Source organism: Mytilus californianus, unplaced genomic scaffold (assembly GCF_021869535.1).
Source record: "Mytilus californianus isolate M0D057914Y unplaced genomic scaffold, xbMytCali1.0.p SCAF_2, whole genome shotgun sequence".
In the NCBI taxonomy this organism is placed as follows: Eukaryota; Metazoa; Mollusca; class Bivalvia; order Mytilida; family Mytilidae; genus Mytilus; species Mytilus californianus.
This window is the reverse complement of record NW_026262668.1, coordinates 67,118,548-67,137,757: the sequence shown is the minus strand read 5'-3', so window position 1 is coordinate 67,137,757 and position 19,210 is coordinate 67,118,548. Positions and strand designations below refer to the sequence as shown.

At 30.5% G+C, this 19,210-nt stretch overlaps 1 protein-coding gene across 8 annotated transcripts in view; it reads right to left on the bottom strand.

Annotated features, from left to right (window-relative positions):
* LOC127728027 (transient receptor potential cation channel subfamily M member-like 2) overlaps positions 1 to 19,210 on the bottom strand; it is a 94,569-nt gene that overhangs the window by 25,863 nt on the left and 49,496 nt on the right. For 6 of the 8 annotated variants that reach the window (XR_007993980.1, XM_052235178.1, XM_052235176.1 and 3 more), the window contains 9 exons: positions 18,159 to 18,252; positions 16,100 to 16,228; positions 13,695 to 13,784; positions 9,665 to 9,919; positions 7,161 to 7,335; positions 5,954 to 6,110; positions 4,527 to 4,720; positions 1,919 to 2,045; positions 1,272 to 1,416 (listed from right to left, as the gene is read on the bottom strand). Coding sequence is in view for 7 of the 8 variants with exons in the window: in XM_052235178.1 (XP_052091138.1) it covers positions 1,272 to 1,416; positions 1,919 to 2,045; positions 4,527 to 4,720; positions 5,954 to 6,110; positions 7,161 to 7,335; positions 9,665 to 9,919; positions 13,695 to 13,784; positions 16,100 to 16,228; positions 18,159 to 18,252 (1,366 nt within the window). In the remaining variant the exon portion in view is untranslated. The remainder of the gene's footprint in view (positions 1 to 1,271; positions 1,417 to 1,918; positions 2,046 to 4,526; positions 4,721 to 5,953; positions 6,111 to 7,160; positions 7,336 to 9,664; positions 9,920 to 13,694; positions 13,785 to 16,099; positions 16,229 to 18,158; positions 18,253 to 19,210) is intronic. The other 2 variants (XM_052235182.1, XM_052235183.1) reach the window with 1 other exon arrangement.

The following is a 19,210-nucleotide window of genomic DNA, read 5'->3' as shown; positions in this document are numbered from 1 at the left end:
TCTCAGTAGTTTCAGAGAAGAAGATTTTTGTAAAAGATTACAAAAATTTACAAAAAATTGTTAAAAATTGACTATTAAGGGCAATAACTCCTAAAGGGGTCGACTGACAATTTTGGTCATGACAACTTATTTGTAGATCTTACTTTGCTGAACATTATTGCTGTTTACAGTTTATCTCTATCTATAATAATATTCAAGATAATAACCAAAAACTGCAAAATTTCCTTAAAATTACCAATTCAGGGGCAGCAACCCAACAACAGGTTGTCAGATTTGTCTGAAAATTTATGGGCAGATAGATCTTGACCTGATAATCAGTTTTACCCTATGTCAGATTTACTCTAAATGCTTTGGTTTCAGAGATATAAACCAAAATCTACATTTTACCCCCATGTTCTATTTTTAGCCATGGCAGCCATCTTGGTTGGTTGGCGGGGTCATCGGACACATTTTTTAAACTAGATACCCTAATGATGATTGTGGCCAAGTTTGGTTAAATTTGGCCCAGTGGTTTCAGCGAAGAAGATTTTTGTAAAAAGCTAACGACGACAGACGACGAAGATGACGGATGACGGACGCCAAGTGATGAGAAAAGCTCACTTGGCCCTACGGGCCAGGTGAGCTAAAAAGAGCAAACAGATGTTTCCCCAAATTCATATGGATTACATATTCAACAAAATTGACCATTTAGCAGAAATTCTACAATAATCTTTTTTAAAGGAGCAAAACTTGTGGATGTAACATGTCTTAAATTCTATGCAGTTAAACAAAATATTCTGCATGTTATTCTTTCGCTCTTGAAGATAAACTGGTATTTTAATATTGGAAAATCAATTTTTGTGTGTAAATTTTCATTTATTAAAAGCACATGAATTAGTTGAAGCAATCATGGTGAAATCTTAATTCCAACTATAATTGATGATAATTTATACAAGTAATGTCCAAAAATATCAAGGATAATTATCAGAGACCTATTATATGAGGAAAAATAAATCAAATGTGTAATCTGGAAAACAAAAGTGAAGTTTGGAACAATTCAACATATGGATGAGAAGGCAAACAGACAAAGCAATGACTTTCTTATCCACCAATCATTTTTTCAGAGAACTAGTTACATTTCAAAGAACTATTTCAAAACCAAAAAAAGAGAGTAACACTGATGAATGAACCTAAACATTGCTTCAAACCAAATGAAAACTTAAAAGATCAAACAGCATTATTGTCAATTCCTCCCATATTTGCAGTATTAAAATTACTGAAATATTTTATACCTGTTCTTCTAAACTTCTGAGTCTTTTATCAAGTTGTTCAGGCATTTTAACAATAGGCTGAATATCATAATTTCTAGCTACTGGTACATGAGATGGTTGACTGGTTTCATGAACCTCATCCATCCTTACAAGTAGCTGGTCTAATCTGGGATACAAAATTATTAAAAAATAGTTAAAACAAGTGTGGAGACACAGAAAAGTCTTGCATGCTGACACAAGCAACTGTCAGACTGTTATTATTCTAAAGAACTTAAGTCTTTAAATAAAGTAATACCTTATTGCATGTATGTGTATATGTATGCATTCTGTTAAAATCCAAAGTTCTTTAACTCATAATTGTAATTGTATTAAATATGTAACATTGAGTTAATATATATATATATATATATATATGAGATATAATAAATATAATTTTTATCATAAATATATAATTATTAAACTTTTACAGAATATATATATCTGAATATCATTTATTAGGGGTTTATATGTTAAATCTGCACCATAAATCTCAATATCATTCTTTAAAGTGTTTACATATTGTCATCGAAATTTAATTTTAAATGGACTGGATACAATTGTAAGTGTATATGCTAGAGACTTTGCCTATGACACCCACCAGGTAAGATTCACTAAACAATAGTTGATACCTTTCATGTGTTAACTGCATTTTTATTTCGAGTCTTTCTAAATCCATCATTTCTAGTTTGTGCAGATATGCATCTGCAATCACATTTTCCCACTGTATCAACTGACGTTCATTTGGAAATCTCTTTACTGTAAAATAAAGATTGAATGTGAAAAATAAGGAATTCAAATACTTCATAGAAATGTTGGAAATTTTACATCTGTCTTTGACTCTTCATTTTGTAGAATTTGCAATTTCTTGCAAGAACAATTCATGTCATAAATTTCATATCAAAATTACGTATTATACAACTCTTATGCAGAGTTTAAAATATTTTGCTGTTTTTTGTAGTCTTATTTTATCCTATTCAACATTAAAAAAATAAATTCATACTAGGAAACATAAACAAAACCTTATTTTTTGTATCTGTAAATTTATTGCAAGTGTTATGTTATATTTTTTTAGGTTATGATTCTCTCAAACTGTTAAATTATTTGGCATTCCAAACATAGAGGGTAGGAATGCACTTTACCGTCAGGCATTAAACGGTAATTTTTTGGCTACCATTAGTGTCAAATTGGTTAAAATTTTATCCTGATTCATCAAAGTATCCTTATCATGATTCATCAGAGGTCTCAAAAAATTCTTTGGAAATAAAATATAATTATAAGGAGATGTCCAAGAAAACAAGATGTTTAACCCCTACTGTAGGTCTAGTAAAGCCCAAGATTTGTTAAAGGAAAACTCAAAAATTATTTGAATAACAAATAAGTCAAGTAAACAATGTCATGAGATATCAAAGATTCTGTGGAAGTTTCGGACATTGAAATCTAACATCTGATTAAGGAAGACTTGTGGATAATCAGTGTTCTCCCCAGGATTTTTTTAAGGCGCAAAATTCAAGGGCGCGTAACTCTTTTTTTAGAGTGAACGTTTGTGATCTGAAGCAATAAGTCATAAATCAAGACATGCAATATGAATTATAATGCTTTGTGTTATGTGTTTAATAATGCAGAGTATTAATGAATTACAAGAACATATATATGAAATAAATTGATTTTAAACACAAAAGTTATTTATATTCAGTCAATTAAAGAAGTCAAAATATAAATATTCATCTCTACTCTCTGCTCCTTCTAGGGATATTGTTTCAAGATAGTGTTATTTTGTTGGACAGTCTGTTCCTCAACTTTGTCTTTATCCTCTTCAGGGTTAAAAATTAAACCCCCACTCACAATAATTTTTGTTCTGCTTATACCCCCTTTAACATTTCTAAGGCATGAAAACTCAGTCAGCCACTTGTCATTGAAACCAGAAACATGGTGCTTGCTTTTATCAATTGCTAAAACTTGAGCGTGGTTGGGATTAGGAGAAGCAATGAAATCTGCTTATACTGACAGTGTAGATGGAGGTGTATTCCCCTTTTCATTAGAAGTCATTGGTCTGAAAAAAACTTCTACTTCCATCATCTACCTTTTGCTTATAATTCACCCCTTTGTTATTTGCAGAGAACATGTTCATTCAGAATTAATAAAATCGAATATGGTTAAGATATTTGGTATACAACTTTTTAAAACAAATTTTTTTTATAAATGAACAGCTGACCAGTTTCCGTAGTTTCACATTACGCTTCCGTGCCTAATATTGTTTAATCCTATCTTTGGCAGATAGATATAAACGAAACTTTACAAATTCGTTAAGTTAAAATCATTGAAATTATTTACCAGTGACATTTTACAGAAGCTGTGGCGATTCTGTACCCGTGTTGATTGTCACATATTTCCTGACGCACGGATTCACGATCGATGTTCAATGATCATTTTATTTCTAAAAATATGACAGTTTCAGACGAATTTACCTTGCAAGCAACAATTTTTTCACTTTCTATTAAAATAAATCACTCATCCTTATTTTTAATCAAACTTTATTTTAATTTTTTCAACTACTAATACTTTCATTCATAGTTTTCATCGTAAATATCTTTAGCAATGTGTATTCAAATTTATCATGTGTATTCAACACGTTCATTGGTCGTGTTTAAATAGATTCTTCTTCTCGACCAATGAAAAAATTTGTTATATAAATGGTCAAGTGATCACACACACGATGCGTAAATACAATGTATTTGCGATCTATTTCTTCAATTTCTGCACTGAAGTTTTTAAAACTTTTAGTTTTCTTCAAAAAATATCTATCTTCTTGATGATCATTTACGCTATTACCTGATAACATAGTCCGATAAGGCTGAGATAAGCGTGGCTCAGGTAAAACTAATTATCAGTTATTGCATAAAACACTGACCGACCCATCAGCAGTGATCAGTAACATGACAATTTTAACCAACATTTATAATGAAAATGTGACAATTAACACGCTGCGGGATCAAGTATTAAGGAACAGCGGCCAATTAAGACGCTGCGGGATCTACAAAAATATTATGAAGGCGCTGCGGCACGGCAGCGTCATATCAGCCTGGGGAGAACACTGTAATAAGTAGACTAACAAACAAACACGCAAACAGACAAACTCAACAATCTACTGCTGCTTACCGTAAATATGCTGTGGTATAATAAAGACCACATAATTAAATATAAACCTTTAGGAAACACCATATCTACAGAGGAACTTACTGAGGTCTGATTGATTAGTTGATAAGCATCTTTTACAACATTTTCGTGCACACCAACGGATGAATAAAAACATGTGACTTATCAATATCAATGGTGAAGGCAATGGTGGCTTGGAGTAATATTCATAAATTAGAATATAACGTTGGAAGTTCCAGTGCTGGTCAGTACTGTCTTGTATCCTCTGTATGGTGTAACTGAAATTAAGATAAATGTTGAGAGGTTCCTTCATTAAAGAGTGAAAATATGTATATACATTTAAAAAGTAAAATAACAAAAATACCGAACTCCAAGAAAAATTCAAATTGGAAAGTACCTTATCAATTGAATGTTCATCTCTGCTGTGAATAATGTATGATGTTTATTTTCAATACTTTGGTGAGAAGAAAAATAACATGAATATAAATAGTTGCTAAATATGTCAAAGTAAAGTTTAACCCACCATTTTCTTCAGAAAATGCCTGTATGAAGTCAGGAATATGATAATTATTTTCTGTTTGTTCCATTGGTTGTTATCGTCTTACATTTGATTTTGTCAGCTTTTATGGACCTCCCCCTTTTTTAATTTAACTTGGAGTTCTGTATATGTGTTAATGTTATTTTGGATCTTCTCTTATGAATAAGAATACACAAACAAAGTTAGAAAATCTGGAACTGTTACATAAATTGCAGCGAAAAACAGCTGAAAAATCTAACTTAATAAAAGTATCTACAATAAGTTGGTTTACAGTACATTTTTGGCTGAAATCACAGACAAATTACAGTATTCTCTGGTATTCTAAATCTTTGTTGATCAACAAATGACAAATAAAACAAGTGAAACTGCGAGCTACTGCTCACTGATAATACCCCTGCCCAAATACTTGAGGGTAAACAGGAAGTTGTTGAGTGATGAATCTGAAAACACATCACACGGTATAGCTGACTTATATAAACCCTGAAACCAAATTTCAGAAATCCTTTTAATGTAGTTCCCGAGGAAAATGTGACGAAAATTTTCAACTTGGATGTCATGTGTAAAATGATGTAAGTGTTCGGTAAACAGGAAGTTGTTGAGTGATGAATCTGAAAACGCATCACACAGTATAGCTGACTTATCAAAACCCCGAAACCAAATTTCAAAAATCCTTGTAATATAGTTCCTGAGAAAGATGGGACGAAAAATATTCATGGGACGGACGGACGGACTAACGGATGGACTGACGGATGGATGGACGGACAGACAGGGGTAAAACAGTATACCCCACTTTTTTAAAGCGGGGGTATAATTATTAGAGTATTGATTTGACTTATAATGAGTATAAGAGTGTATTGTAAATATTAGCTTAAAGTGATGTAATTCTTTTCTTTAAAACTTTATATATGTTACATTTGTCCTTTGTGTTTAAGGTGACATGTTTACAATAAAATCATATAAATATTATATTAACCTGAACATAGCAATAAGTAGATTGAGCAATAGTATATTGACAAATAGGACATATATTCCCATTAATACTGGTGTAGCATATCTTCCTACTTCTGTTGGACATCTTGGCATTCCATTGTTGTATGATGCCGGATCAAAACTACAGTCAGGCTCCTCTACTATAAATAAAATACAAATTTTGAACTTCATCATATTTCTTTGAGTGGGTGACGGCATGCTCACATTACGTAAATATACCATTAAAACCACAACTCAAACATGTAACCCTCTCATTTGAAGGCATTAATCTTGTATGTTTAGAATGTTCTCCCAATGAAAGGAATTGGTTAACAAAGGGTTTATAATGACCCTGAAAATCAAAGGTATTCCAAACTTGCACTATTTTGACAGAAAAATAATTAAACATATCAAATTGAATCAAAGATTGATTGAATGTTGATTGCTTAATGTCCAGTGGCAAATATTTCATGCATGTTCAGGACGAATAAGAATCAAAGTGAAACAACTCAGCTAATGCCATGCTTAAGACATCACAAATATGTACTCTCTACTAAGAAAATGTTATTTGTTATAAATCTTGGATTATTTATCTTTATAGTTTTTTATTTATGATACACTGGCTGTCAGATCTCACCAAAATGATTTGTGCGGTGAAATATATCATGATAAAAGTTAATTCCTACCATTTGAAAAGATATAAGAAATATTCAATAATGTGGTAAAAATGTAAATAAATACTAATATTGTATAATTATAATTATATGAAGTAATCCTTTCACCCATATTAGTTCATGGAGAAATTTATTTCCTGGGAATGCCAAATGATACCTCATAGAGTTATTTTGTATTGTTTTCCAAATCGGTATAGCAACAAAATGACAGGGCATATATTCTTGGAATATGATGCAAGTCATTTCTAGATGTCATATTGTACAATTATAGTATTGATAAAATGAAACAAATGAAATGGATTCTTTGTAGCAGCTATGTGAAAATTCATAGCTTCGTACATGGAGCAATATGGGACTATAAATGCTTCTTTTCGTGTTCTCCTTGCCATAAAAAATGTTTATTATGTAAATAAATGCATACAAAAATAAAAATAAATAAATACTCTTTCCCCTATAAAGTATAGAAACACAAAAAGAATTGCGAAAAAAAGATACAAACAAAAGTTTTCTACTTTGAATACCAAAGACTTGACTTACATTCTATATCCTCTATAAATAGTTCCCCGTATAAGTTCCAGTAACTCATTCTCAACACCTTCAATACTATATCCCATGACCAACTAATGTTTGGATACAAAATGGAGTAGGAAGCAACAGCATAAGATGTCACAAATACCATCAATATTACCATAAAATACGACAAATCTTTCACCTGAAATTACAAATAGAGTGAAACCTGTAAAATCAAAAACTTGTCTCAAGTGAACTTTTGTATCAAGAAAAATTTTCTTCAATCTAAAATTCTTTAATTATTTGACCTGAGTAAAGCAGATACTGTTGATTCATTGATTTTTGTTGATTGAGGAAAGATTGTACTTCTCTGGATAATTGAATTCGTGGTATTCAATGCAAATTCTGCATACACACCTTTTTGCATTTATATTTTATTGAAAACTTCATGGTTCACCTAAACCCTAAAATAATGTTGAATCCACAGTACTGGTCTAACTTGAGCTAAACCTTAAGCCATATATTATTTCTAAAATAATGTATATTTAATGAAATCTTAAAAAAAAAATCCTTCACCAAATATACTTATAAGATTTTGAAATTAAGATAAGTTCATTACATTTTTTTTTTCCAGCTAATTCTGAGAACTAAAAAATAATTATTGTTCTTAACGATCAGTTTATAATTTGTAATCGAAACAAAATGTTTTACATGAAATATGTGTTCACTCACAAACCCTTTTGACATGATAAAAGTAACAAGAGTGCACACACTGAAATGTCTCGCCTTCTTTACTAATCATTGATATTATGTTGATAGTCCTAAATATAAAGCTTTATTACAACTGTCACATAAACTTAACATTAACCAAGAAAACTAAACATTGACCAATGAACCATGAAAATGAGGTCAAGGTCAGATGAACCATGCCAGGCAGACATGTACAGTTAACAATTCTTCCATATAACAAATATAGTTGACCTATTGCTTATAGTTTAAGACCAAAACACAAAAACTTAACACTGAGCAATGAACTGTGAAAATGAGGTCAAGGTCATATAAAACCTGCGCGACTGACATAAAGATCATAAAATATTTCCTTACACCAAATATAGTTGACCTATTGGATATAGTATTAGAAAAAAAGACCAAAACTCAAAAACTTACCTTTGACAACTGAACCATGAAAACGAGGTCAAGGTCAGATGACACCTGCCAGCTAGACATGTACACCTTACAATCATTCCATACACCAAATATAGTAGACCTATTGCATACAGTATAAGAAAAACAGACCAAAACACAAAAACTTAACTATAACCACTGAACCATGAAAACGAGGTCAAGGTCAGATGACACCTGCCAGCTAGACATGTACACCTTACAATCATTCCATACACCAAATATAGTAGACCTATTGCATACAGTATAAGAAAAACAGACCAAAACACAAAAACTTAACTATAACCACTGAACCATGAAAACGAGGTCAAGGTCAGATGACACCTGCCAGCTAGACATGTACACCTTACAATCATTCCATACACCAAATATAGTAGACCTATTGCATACAGTATAAGAAAAACAGACCAAAACACAAAAACTTAACTATAACCACTGAACCATGAAAACGAGGTCAAGGTCAGATGACACCTGCCAGCTAGACATGTACACCTTACAATCATTCCATACACCAAATATAGTAGACCTATTGCATACAGTATAAGAAAAACAGACCAAAACACAAAAACTTAACTATAACCACTGAACCATGAAAACGAGGTCAAGGTCAGATGACACCTGCCAGCTAGACATGTACACCTTACAATCATTCCATACACCAAATATAGTAGACCTATTGCATACAGTATAAGAAAAACAGACCAAAACACAAAAACTTAACTATAACCACTGAACCATGAAAATGAGGTCAAGGTCAGATGACACCTGCCAGTTGGACATGTACACCTTACAGTCCTTCCATACACCGAATATACTAGACCTATTGCTTATAGTATCTGAGATATGGACTTGACCACCAAAACTTAACCTTGTTCACTGATCCATGAAATGAGGTCGAGGTCAAGTGAAAACTGTCTGACGGGCATGAGGACCTTGCAAGGTACGCACATACCAAATATAGTTATCCTACTACTTATAATAAGAGAGAATTTAACATTACATAAATTGTTAACTTTTTTTTCAAGTAGTCACTGAACCATGAAAATGAGGTCAAGGACATTGGACATGTGACTGACGGAAACTTCGTAACATGAGGCATCCATATACAAAGTATGAAGCCTCCAGGTCTTCCACCTTTTAAAATATAAAGCTTTTAAGAAGTGAGCTAACGCCGCCGCCGCCGCCGCCGGATCACTATCCCTATGTCAAGCTTTCTGCGACAAAAGTCGCAGGCTCGACAAAAACACAAAATAACAGAAATATTTCATGGAAGTTTCTTCAATAACAAATCTTTGTTCAACATTCATATTTCAAATCCATCATTTATTTTGACAAAAAAGTTAACTTACCATATTTCCTATCATAACAAGCTTTGGTCCTAATTCTCTGTGTACGGAAAAAATATGCAGGATACGGAAGAAAAATACTATAAAATTTATAGCATAAACTACTCTAGCTGCTTCAAATGTATCATCGTCGGGTATAAATCGTAAAACTAATGCACATATAAATAGAATGATTGTCAGTACATCTACCAAATTCCAACTGTCTGATAAATAACTTTTTAACTTTGCATTTATAGTTGCTGAGGAACCAGTAACAAGCTGTAAATAAAAAATAAAATAATAAATAAAACATGCATTTTTTTGTAAATATTTGAATTATCTTCAATATTCAATAAAGAAATTTAAACTATTGCATGTCATTCTTACTTCAGAGAGTGATTTTTTTAATGAAAATTTAATATTTAAGTATGCTGACATATATTGCAGCCTCAGCCATATTTTAGTTTAGAAATTGTGTATTCAATTAAAAAGATGAAATAACTTTCAATTATTTGAGCAATAGTTTGTACTAATGCGTTAAACATCATCTGCATATGAAAGAATGAAGATATTGGTTTTCAGGTCAATAAGACAGCTATCAAACAACACAAAAATAAAACACAAACACAACAGAGGTCAATAAACAGTTGTCAATAATCGACAAGTGTCAGTGCTATCAGTGCAGTTGTCAAATTTTTTCCACACACAAAAAAATACAATTAAAACATTTACATACTGAGAATGAATTTTTTTAAAGGATTTTAAACATCTATGCTTTCAATTTAAGTGGATAATTATAGGTTATTAACTTGATGAAAATAAAATGTAAATATGAGTTCATATTTTTTTTTGTTAGGTATAAAGTTTTTACTGTGACTTGATTGTAAGTGTTTCTCTCCATCTGTTGCAGTTTATTTAAAATTCTGACCAAATTGCTATTTATTTTATCAAACCAAACTGTTCAACTGGTCAGAAATTTTATCAAACTGCTGTAGAAAAACACAGTGAAGTGGTGAAAGTGCAAGGTGATAAAATAAAGCATACTTATAATCCTATAAGACTTTAATTCCATTTCATTGATATTATGAAAAATCGGTTTGACAATTTCTATGCAAATTTTATTGTAATTGTCATGCTAAAGGTGATAGGTAGTAATTTTTAAATTGCTATAAAAATGTCCAAACTAAGCTTTCAAACAATTTTTCTTTCGAAAAGTCTTCTATATTCATAAGAATCAGACATCATTTGAATTAAAACATCTTATATTCAGTAAAATATATGTGAAATTACAATACGTTGTTAATAAGTTTCCATGGGAGATAATCTTTTGAAATAATGATCTTATCTCCCTTTAAAACTTTAAGAGAATATATTAAACTTTGAGTATATTTCACCAAGCATTTTAGAGATTAATTAAAAAAAATCTTTGTAGCATGCATAGAAAAACACCATTTTATTAGAAATAATTCAAAACTTAAATTTGGACATTTTTTTTTTTTTGCAATTAAAAAATTACTAATTTACTATCTATCCCTTTTTGCATGACAATTACAATAAAATTTGTATAGAAATTGTTAGACTGATTTTTCATAATATCATTGAAGTGGAATTAAAGTCTTATAGGATTGTAAGTATGCTTTAGTTTATCACCTTGCCCTTTCACCAATTGACTATGTTTTTCTACAACAGTTTATTTAAATTTCTGACCAGTTGAACAGTTTGGTTTGATAAAACAAATTGCAATTTGGTCAGAATTTTGAATAAACTGCAATAGGTGGAGAGCAACACATACAGTCAAGTCACAGTAAGTTAAAAAAAAACTTTTTGGAGACCATTCAACACACAATAAAAAGAAATTCAAATATTACACATATTATTGTCATTTGATTTTCAATTGCACAAACAAAAATGTGCTGGTAAATATAGTAAGTCATCCATTTTAATTTTTACATTAAGAAAACAAACAAAATTAAACAAATCTGTTAAAAGGTGATAATTGGTTAAATTTAAAAACATAGAGCTGAAAACAAAATAAAAATATGACATCAGTCATGTAAAATAATATCACTCATTATTATCTATTTTTAATGAAAACAAAATAAAATATAATATGAGACAATACGATAAAAAGGCATCTTCAATTTGATACATCAAATGATATGTCAAACCCCATACAGTATTATCGTTCGGGTCGAGAAACATAAAATTATGTCACTACTGTTTCAGAGTCTGATGATAAGTACGTATTAAGGCCTCAGAAATGTATCATAAGATATTTTTAAATCCCCCTTTCAAAACGTTATAGATGGGGGATGGGGTGTATTCACCTTAAAATAATATTAGAACGTAAACTGATATTTTGATTTTAAAATAAACATTTTACACAATTTGGCAATTATAAATAAAAGAAGATATGGAGTGTATGTCAACAAGTCAGTTTTTTCCATTCTCTTGGTTCTTAAAATAACAGAAAAGGGATTATCAAATTTCATAAAAAATTGCAGGTGGTCCCGTCCTTATGCCATCTGTCCAATAAAGCTTCTGGTAAAAACTGGACAAGATTTTAATATCAAAAAACATAAAATTCAGTTTAAAAAAATAACCAAATGCCTACTTATTTATTAAGTAAAACTACATATATTTAAACTAAAAAAACTGCAAAACAACAATGTAAATAAGGCATAGAACAAAAAGTACATGCAATATTTGTTATGACAAAAGACATTTTAAAAGATTATAGAATAACTGTACATATAAAACAATGTTGATACATTTATAAATAAATTAAGGAAAAGGAAATTTGAAGAGGATTACAAGTATCAGACTTCAGTTACGACTTTTCTTCACAATTGAGGTTACTTCCCCTGTTTTTGTTTTTTTCATGAAGTAAGGCTAAAGGCCTATCATAAAATTCATAATGCTAGCAGATTTTGTATTACCCAAGATCTATATGTTTTTTCCAAACAAAACCATACACTCATCAAAACATTCCACTGAATTTCGTAATTTGCATCAAAGTATATCTGTGTGTTCACTTTTTAAATTTATGGACTCCTTATTTTGTTTTTAAACCTTTTCAAACATTATGATCATGAATTTGTGACAACAAGACTTAGTAATACATAGTAAACCCTAAATAGATGAAAAGACTGTTGCCCTAATCAAACATGAAAATAAGATAGCCCAAGAAAAAATCCAACAAGAAGTTTTTTTTAAATAATTTATATTGCTTCCACTTAACAAATGCTTATCATTATATTTTTTAATATAATTCTAACATACATAATAAATTGCTATATTGTATACCAAATTAAATCATTGGGAACATGGTACAATGTAGTGCATAGTTTCTGTTGAAAAACTATCTCAAATGGTTCATTTTAGTAATTACAAATGAAATTCCCTCTCTTATTTTTTTTATATCACAGTTGATTGAACCTTATTTCATTCAAATTTCAGCAAAAACTATAAAGAAACATCCCATCAGGTGATAAATATTTGTTTCAATACACCAATTTTTCTTTTAAACAAGAATGTGTCCATAGTACACGGATGTCCCACTTGCACTTTCATTTTCTATGTTAAGTGGACCGTGAAATTGGGGTCAAAACTCTAATTTGGAATTAAAATTAGAAAGATCATATCATAGGGAACATGTGTACTAAGTTTCAAGTTGATTGGACTTCAACTTCATCAAAAACTACCTTGACCAAAAACTTTAACCTGAAGCAGGACAAACAGACGCACAGACCGAAAAACATAATGCCTATAAATGGGGCATAAAAAAAGAATGATATGAAACAGATTTATATTATCTCTTATTCTATAATGTTCCACAATGATAATCTGTTATACATTTACTCATTTACTGGTATTTTGACTTCAGTCAAGACAATTTCTAATACAAAATTTAAAAACAGAACTGATGATTTCTTTCTGATATGAATAATGAATAATTATTATAATAACTAAAAACATCAATTCTAAGCCAGTCATATTAAATGCAAAAAAAAATGAAAAAAAATCCACTCTACATTACTAAAACTTTATTTACATATCTAGTGTCTTTTGAGTAAGTTGACATCTTAAATGATCCTTCCTGACTAGTTGCTTTCATCCGTAAAGCAAAGTGTGGATTCAAAAACTAGATTGTTTTCAAAAGAAAATGTAATAAATTTTTATCCATTGTTTCTATAGCAAAAACAAATTTGACATTTTGGTAAGAAACAGTTTTAGAACATGTGATGAATTACAAATATTAGTACCTTGTGACTTTTTATTAGAATGCAATAAACAAATGACTTAGAGTCAAGTGTTGATTATACAGCCTAACTGTTTGCATCAATGTCCGGCTAAACCCTTTTTAGCAAGTCAATTCAGAAACTATACTTTGGTATGAGCTATTTTTGTCCTTTTTTTCCCTTAAAAGGAAACAATACCAGTTAGATGAAATGAAGAGCAATGAGAAGTAACCTACTTCTTATAAAAATTCTAACATACGGTAATTATTTGAAGAGTGGAAAATTTTACATCGTGTAGTAAAGAACAATTTTATATGAAAAATACAATCTATTTCTCACAAAGCCTGTACATTCAGTGAACTCTTCACTAGAATGAGAGAAACTTGTATCAAATCTTAATATTAGAGTAAAACTAAAGCTATATTAGAAATAGCTATCAATACGAAGTTGAATAGACAAGATGACTTTCAAGCTGAATAAACAGTGAGGCAGGAATGATGTAAAAACTTTTTTTTCACAGTTATTCAATCTGTATCAACAAGGGGTTAACAAGTGAAAATGTGAAATAATTCAGGTGAAAGTCAGATCTGCTATTCATCTGTAAGAGCATGCTTTATATGTTTAGAGGCTAATTGTTTAGTTAAATCATTTACACAATAAAAGTTTAAATCTGGCAAAATCACATAATGTCTGCAACCCCTAAAACAATGCATGAAAATTGCATAACTGAAAATGATCATTTTTTTATCAATTTGTGGTATATGAAAAAAATTTAAGTTTTTATACACAATTGGATGCAATATTTGATTCGAAAAATCATATATATTTCCAGAGCAGATCTTACATTTGACAACTTCTGAACACATAGTATATGTAACACATAATTAGAGGAAAAAAAGGGACCATCAGTCAAAAAGTCAGTTAGCATGCTTATACAAAAATCTTACAGAATTTCTTCTTGGCTATGTAAGAGTTATAAATACATGATATATTGGCCAAAGCATTCCAGAAGTTAAATTTTATTTCCATATGAAATGCAACATCTATGACTGCACATGCTATCTGTGACAACATTAAAACAATGCATAGAAAAACAAGCTAAAGGCTTGATTTAACTCAGGATTTCATGGATATAGCATAAAATGTGATTATATGAATTGAATGCTTCTTTTTGTAGTTTAATAATAGGCCTGTAAAATCGTTGAATTTTCACACATTTTTAGTATGAAGTGCTTCTGCGCTTTATACAAAATGTACTTCAGTCAATACTTTCACACCCTATAAAGTTACAAAAAGAAACATTCGATTATAAATTAAATAAAGAGGTCTCCATTCCTTTTTTATACATATATATTTTTCCCACCTAATAAAGCTAAATTTTCATTAAACAACAAATGCAAAATATTATATTTAACCAGTTAAAGTCTATCATTAAACACTTATTTGATTTTTAACCAAAAATGTCTGAAGTGATCTATACATGTACTTATTACTGAATACTAGTTACATGATGATTACACAAAGGCTATAAATACATTTCCTATGTGAAAATTTGACTCTAACAGGTGGCAAATAGTTCAAGAATATCACTCACTAGTGGATGACTTTTTGATTTTAACTAATTAAGAGAGAGATAAAATTAATTATATTTATAAAACAAATGTTTTCAAACTAAAAAATCTCACCTGCTTACAAAATTATCTGGATATACACAAACAATAGTTTGGAAAGTTAGTTAGCCATATAATACTGAGGTCAAATTATACATCTTTTTACAACGAATATTGTGACCTAAAATCTATACACAATTTGGTTGACCAATGTAAAAAAAAAGGGATATTAAAGAAACTCATTTGTAGCTATTGATGCCACATGCCAGAAAAGTAATACCAAGGTGAGCATAACTGTTTTTATAACTACAAAAATTTCATCATTAATCTTAGAAACTTTATTGTATGTATGAAAATGTGGCCAATAAGGTCTTGTATCAGCTAAATACTCTGGTTTTTATTTTATTTATCTGATGAGTATTACTGTAAATTTTCAGGGTACTATTTGAACCTGATAGAAAATTCTAACCTTACAAATGAAGCTGCACTTTAGTCTGTATTTTTAATGCTAAGAGTTTTATAGTACTATGCCAAATCATAAGTGTTTTGTCTGTGTTTTAACTGTTTAAATTGTCCTCGCTTGTAGTCAGTTTGTCTTGCATAATTACCTGTCGCACTTCCTCGGCAAATATACTAAATACCCAAATCATCAGGATGATCTCAATCACAGATACATTGGTGGATAGGTCTATCAATAACATAATACTGAACAATGCTAAAAATATCAGGTAAGACAACTGAAAATAAAACCATGTCATTGTTGTAAGTATGTTTATGTAACAGACCTTCACAAAAACTTTCTTGATTTGATAGACAAAAGAGAAAAAAAATGTTCATAGTCTAACTCAAAGGCTTCCAAAACAGTCATATTTGCCGGACAAATTTAAATTTATCCGACATTTCCGACCGGGCCAAGCATGAAACGGACATCCTACGTAGGTTTGCCATTTCAACGTTCATGTGATTCTGAAAAATCAACCATTTTGACTTGACCTTGTGCCTTAAACAGCCACACTTTTCCGGTCATTAAAGTGACAGTACTCTATAAACAAGCCCTACTATAATCCCCTCTCATTACAATCAAGGTTAATTAAGTGTCTAACAGGTGAGATTTACCTGTCATCAAATAGTTTCAGGTAAACTATTTGTGCCAGACATCAATCGATCTTTTTGGAAGTTATTTTTTTATTTAAATTAAAAACATTCCTGGTGTAAATCGAACTACTTTTTTAGGAAAACAGATTGAGACTATCAGAAAAACGTATTTAAGACGATAAGATCATAATTTACACGCAACAGGTAAACTATTTTGTACCAGACATTGATCAGTCTATTTATTTAAAAGTTTTTTTTTGTGGTTTGCATCTAATCAATTTAGTCAAAAAGATTTAGATTATCGGAAATACGTAAATGAACATGATTTGATGAAAAAATTAAAACGGAAGTAATAAAGGTTGTAAGCAAAAAATCTTCAGAACCACGTTGTTTGAACTAGTACACGTGTGCACATGTGCACAGGTGTGAGGTTTAATTATGCATCCGAATTTTTCAAAAATACTAAAATTATCATTAATACCTTTATCTAACCTTCATTTTGAGTATTTTCCACTCAATCGTGCTTTGTAAACGTACACGGAGTTTACGCATCCATCTCTGGTCCATGTCTTACCATTGTCAATAGATATAGGAAGATAAGTGCCAATGAGACAACTCTCCATCAAGTCAACATCCGGTATTAGAAAAAAGCTAAGTTTTTGACAGCTTAATTTTCCAGAAATAAAGAGTCTAAGGTAGATATTAGTACGCTGATGTTGCACACTTCGAATGATGCACCATCAATTGAACAGTTTACGTCAGAGCATCGAATTATATCAAAATGTCCATCATTGTTTATATGATCCCCAACTGATTAAAATGCTTGTCTTTTGTTACTAAGTCTTAAGGGACTTAAATCGGGATAAGACAAAAAATGTCCGGCTGGCTCAAATATTTTTTGGAAGCCCTGGTCTAACTAGAAATTTCTATTTTGCAATAAAATTTACTTTCCCAATGGCAGCATTTTGATATAAGTATGGGCTGTACCCTTGACCTTTTTTATATCAAAAATGTAGAAAACATAAGACTGAGCAACACGTACCCCATAAAAACCTAGGGGTGGTCTCGGGTACTCTGGAACAGTAAGCAGATCCTGCTCCACATGTTTTATCTTTTATAGAGTAGCTCTTGCCACCACACCTTGATACTTGTTAAATAATTCATAATAATTGATCAATGTGCTGGTTATTACTGTAAATTCAGAAATTATTGCGAGGTTTTTATTAATATGAATAATGCAACTTGGTATGGCAATAATCATAACTCGCATTCTGATATCCGATACATATATCTGTATGTAGCTTTTAAAAATATAGCAATAATTAAACTAACATTTTTCTTAATTCTTCAAAAATCCCAATAATAAATGCACGCAATAATTTCTGAATTTACAGTATTACAAAACTGATATTTCCCAATATATATTTCCTTGGTCAATGTAATAAAGACAATAATTAGGTATAGTCGGTTTTCCTTCAACTTATGATTTTTGATTGTGCCTTTGTAATTTTCTGCTGATTTCTGCAACTGTTTCTAAATTGTATAAATGTTCTATATTGCAATGATACTGACCACATTGTGACAAAATATTATGACAGGTGCTGTGTAGAAATGATATAATTTCTGTAACATTGAAAGACTAGTTGGCTGTTCTTTCTCATCTTGCCTACAATGTAAGAAAAGAACATAAAGAATTATTTTTACATTATCATTGTAATGTAAACAGTATACAATACCTTTTGAATAGGTTCGATTGACACAAATATTTAAGCAAGAGTTACTTCCCTTTTGTCGCCATGTTGGAGGTCTATGTGCACATATTCCTTCATAAAACAATCAAATTAAACTTGTTATACTGACCGCTCGACTTAAGAAAAAGTTATTTTTGAACAATTTTAATATATTTTAGCTTTGCTTGATTCATCACTACGGTCTAGTAAGGATCTCTTATCAGACTTGCTTGTATCACATGTTTCAGTTTGGTTAGTTAAATAAGAAAATCAAGCATTACCCCTCCAAAACGGCAGCCATGGGAAATAGCTCAATCTCAAATTATGTCATATTGAAACCTAACTATTTTTACAAAGCACAATGAATATGTACTGTTTAAAGTAATCTATTTTGAAATCTGTTTATTAGAAAACTATAATCTTCATCTCTATTGAATTGTTTCTAACTGACCACAACAATTTACAGCTTATTATCAGGTTCTCAGCAAAATGGAATTTAATTTAAGAATTTTACAGAAAAAAAAAACATTTTGCATTGAAAAGATTAATTGTGAAACTATAATACAATGTTCCAGAAGAAATGTTTTGTTATAAAATTACATGCACAGTTAAACTAATGATTTTGTTTGGATTAGACAGTGGTTCATATAACACTGTTTCACAGGTGAAATTACTAAATGCTATTCAATTTTGAGTCAGATACAGGACTATAAGTTTGAAAAGTCTTTAGATTAACAAGAGTGCACACGCTGAAATGTCTCGCCTTCTTTACTAATCATTGATATTATGTTAATATTCCTAAATATAAATCTTTACTACAACTATCACATAATCTTAGCATATTCCAAGAAAATGAGGTCAAGGTCATATCAACCAAACAAGAAATATCTGTAC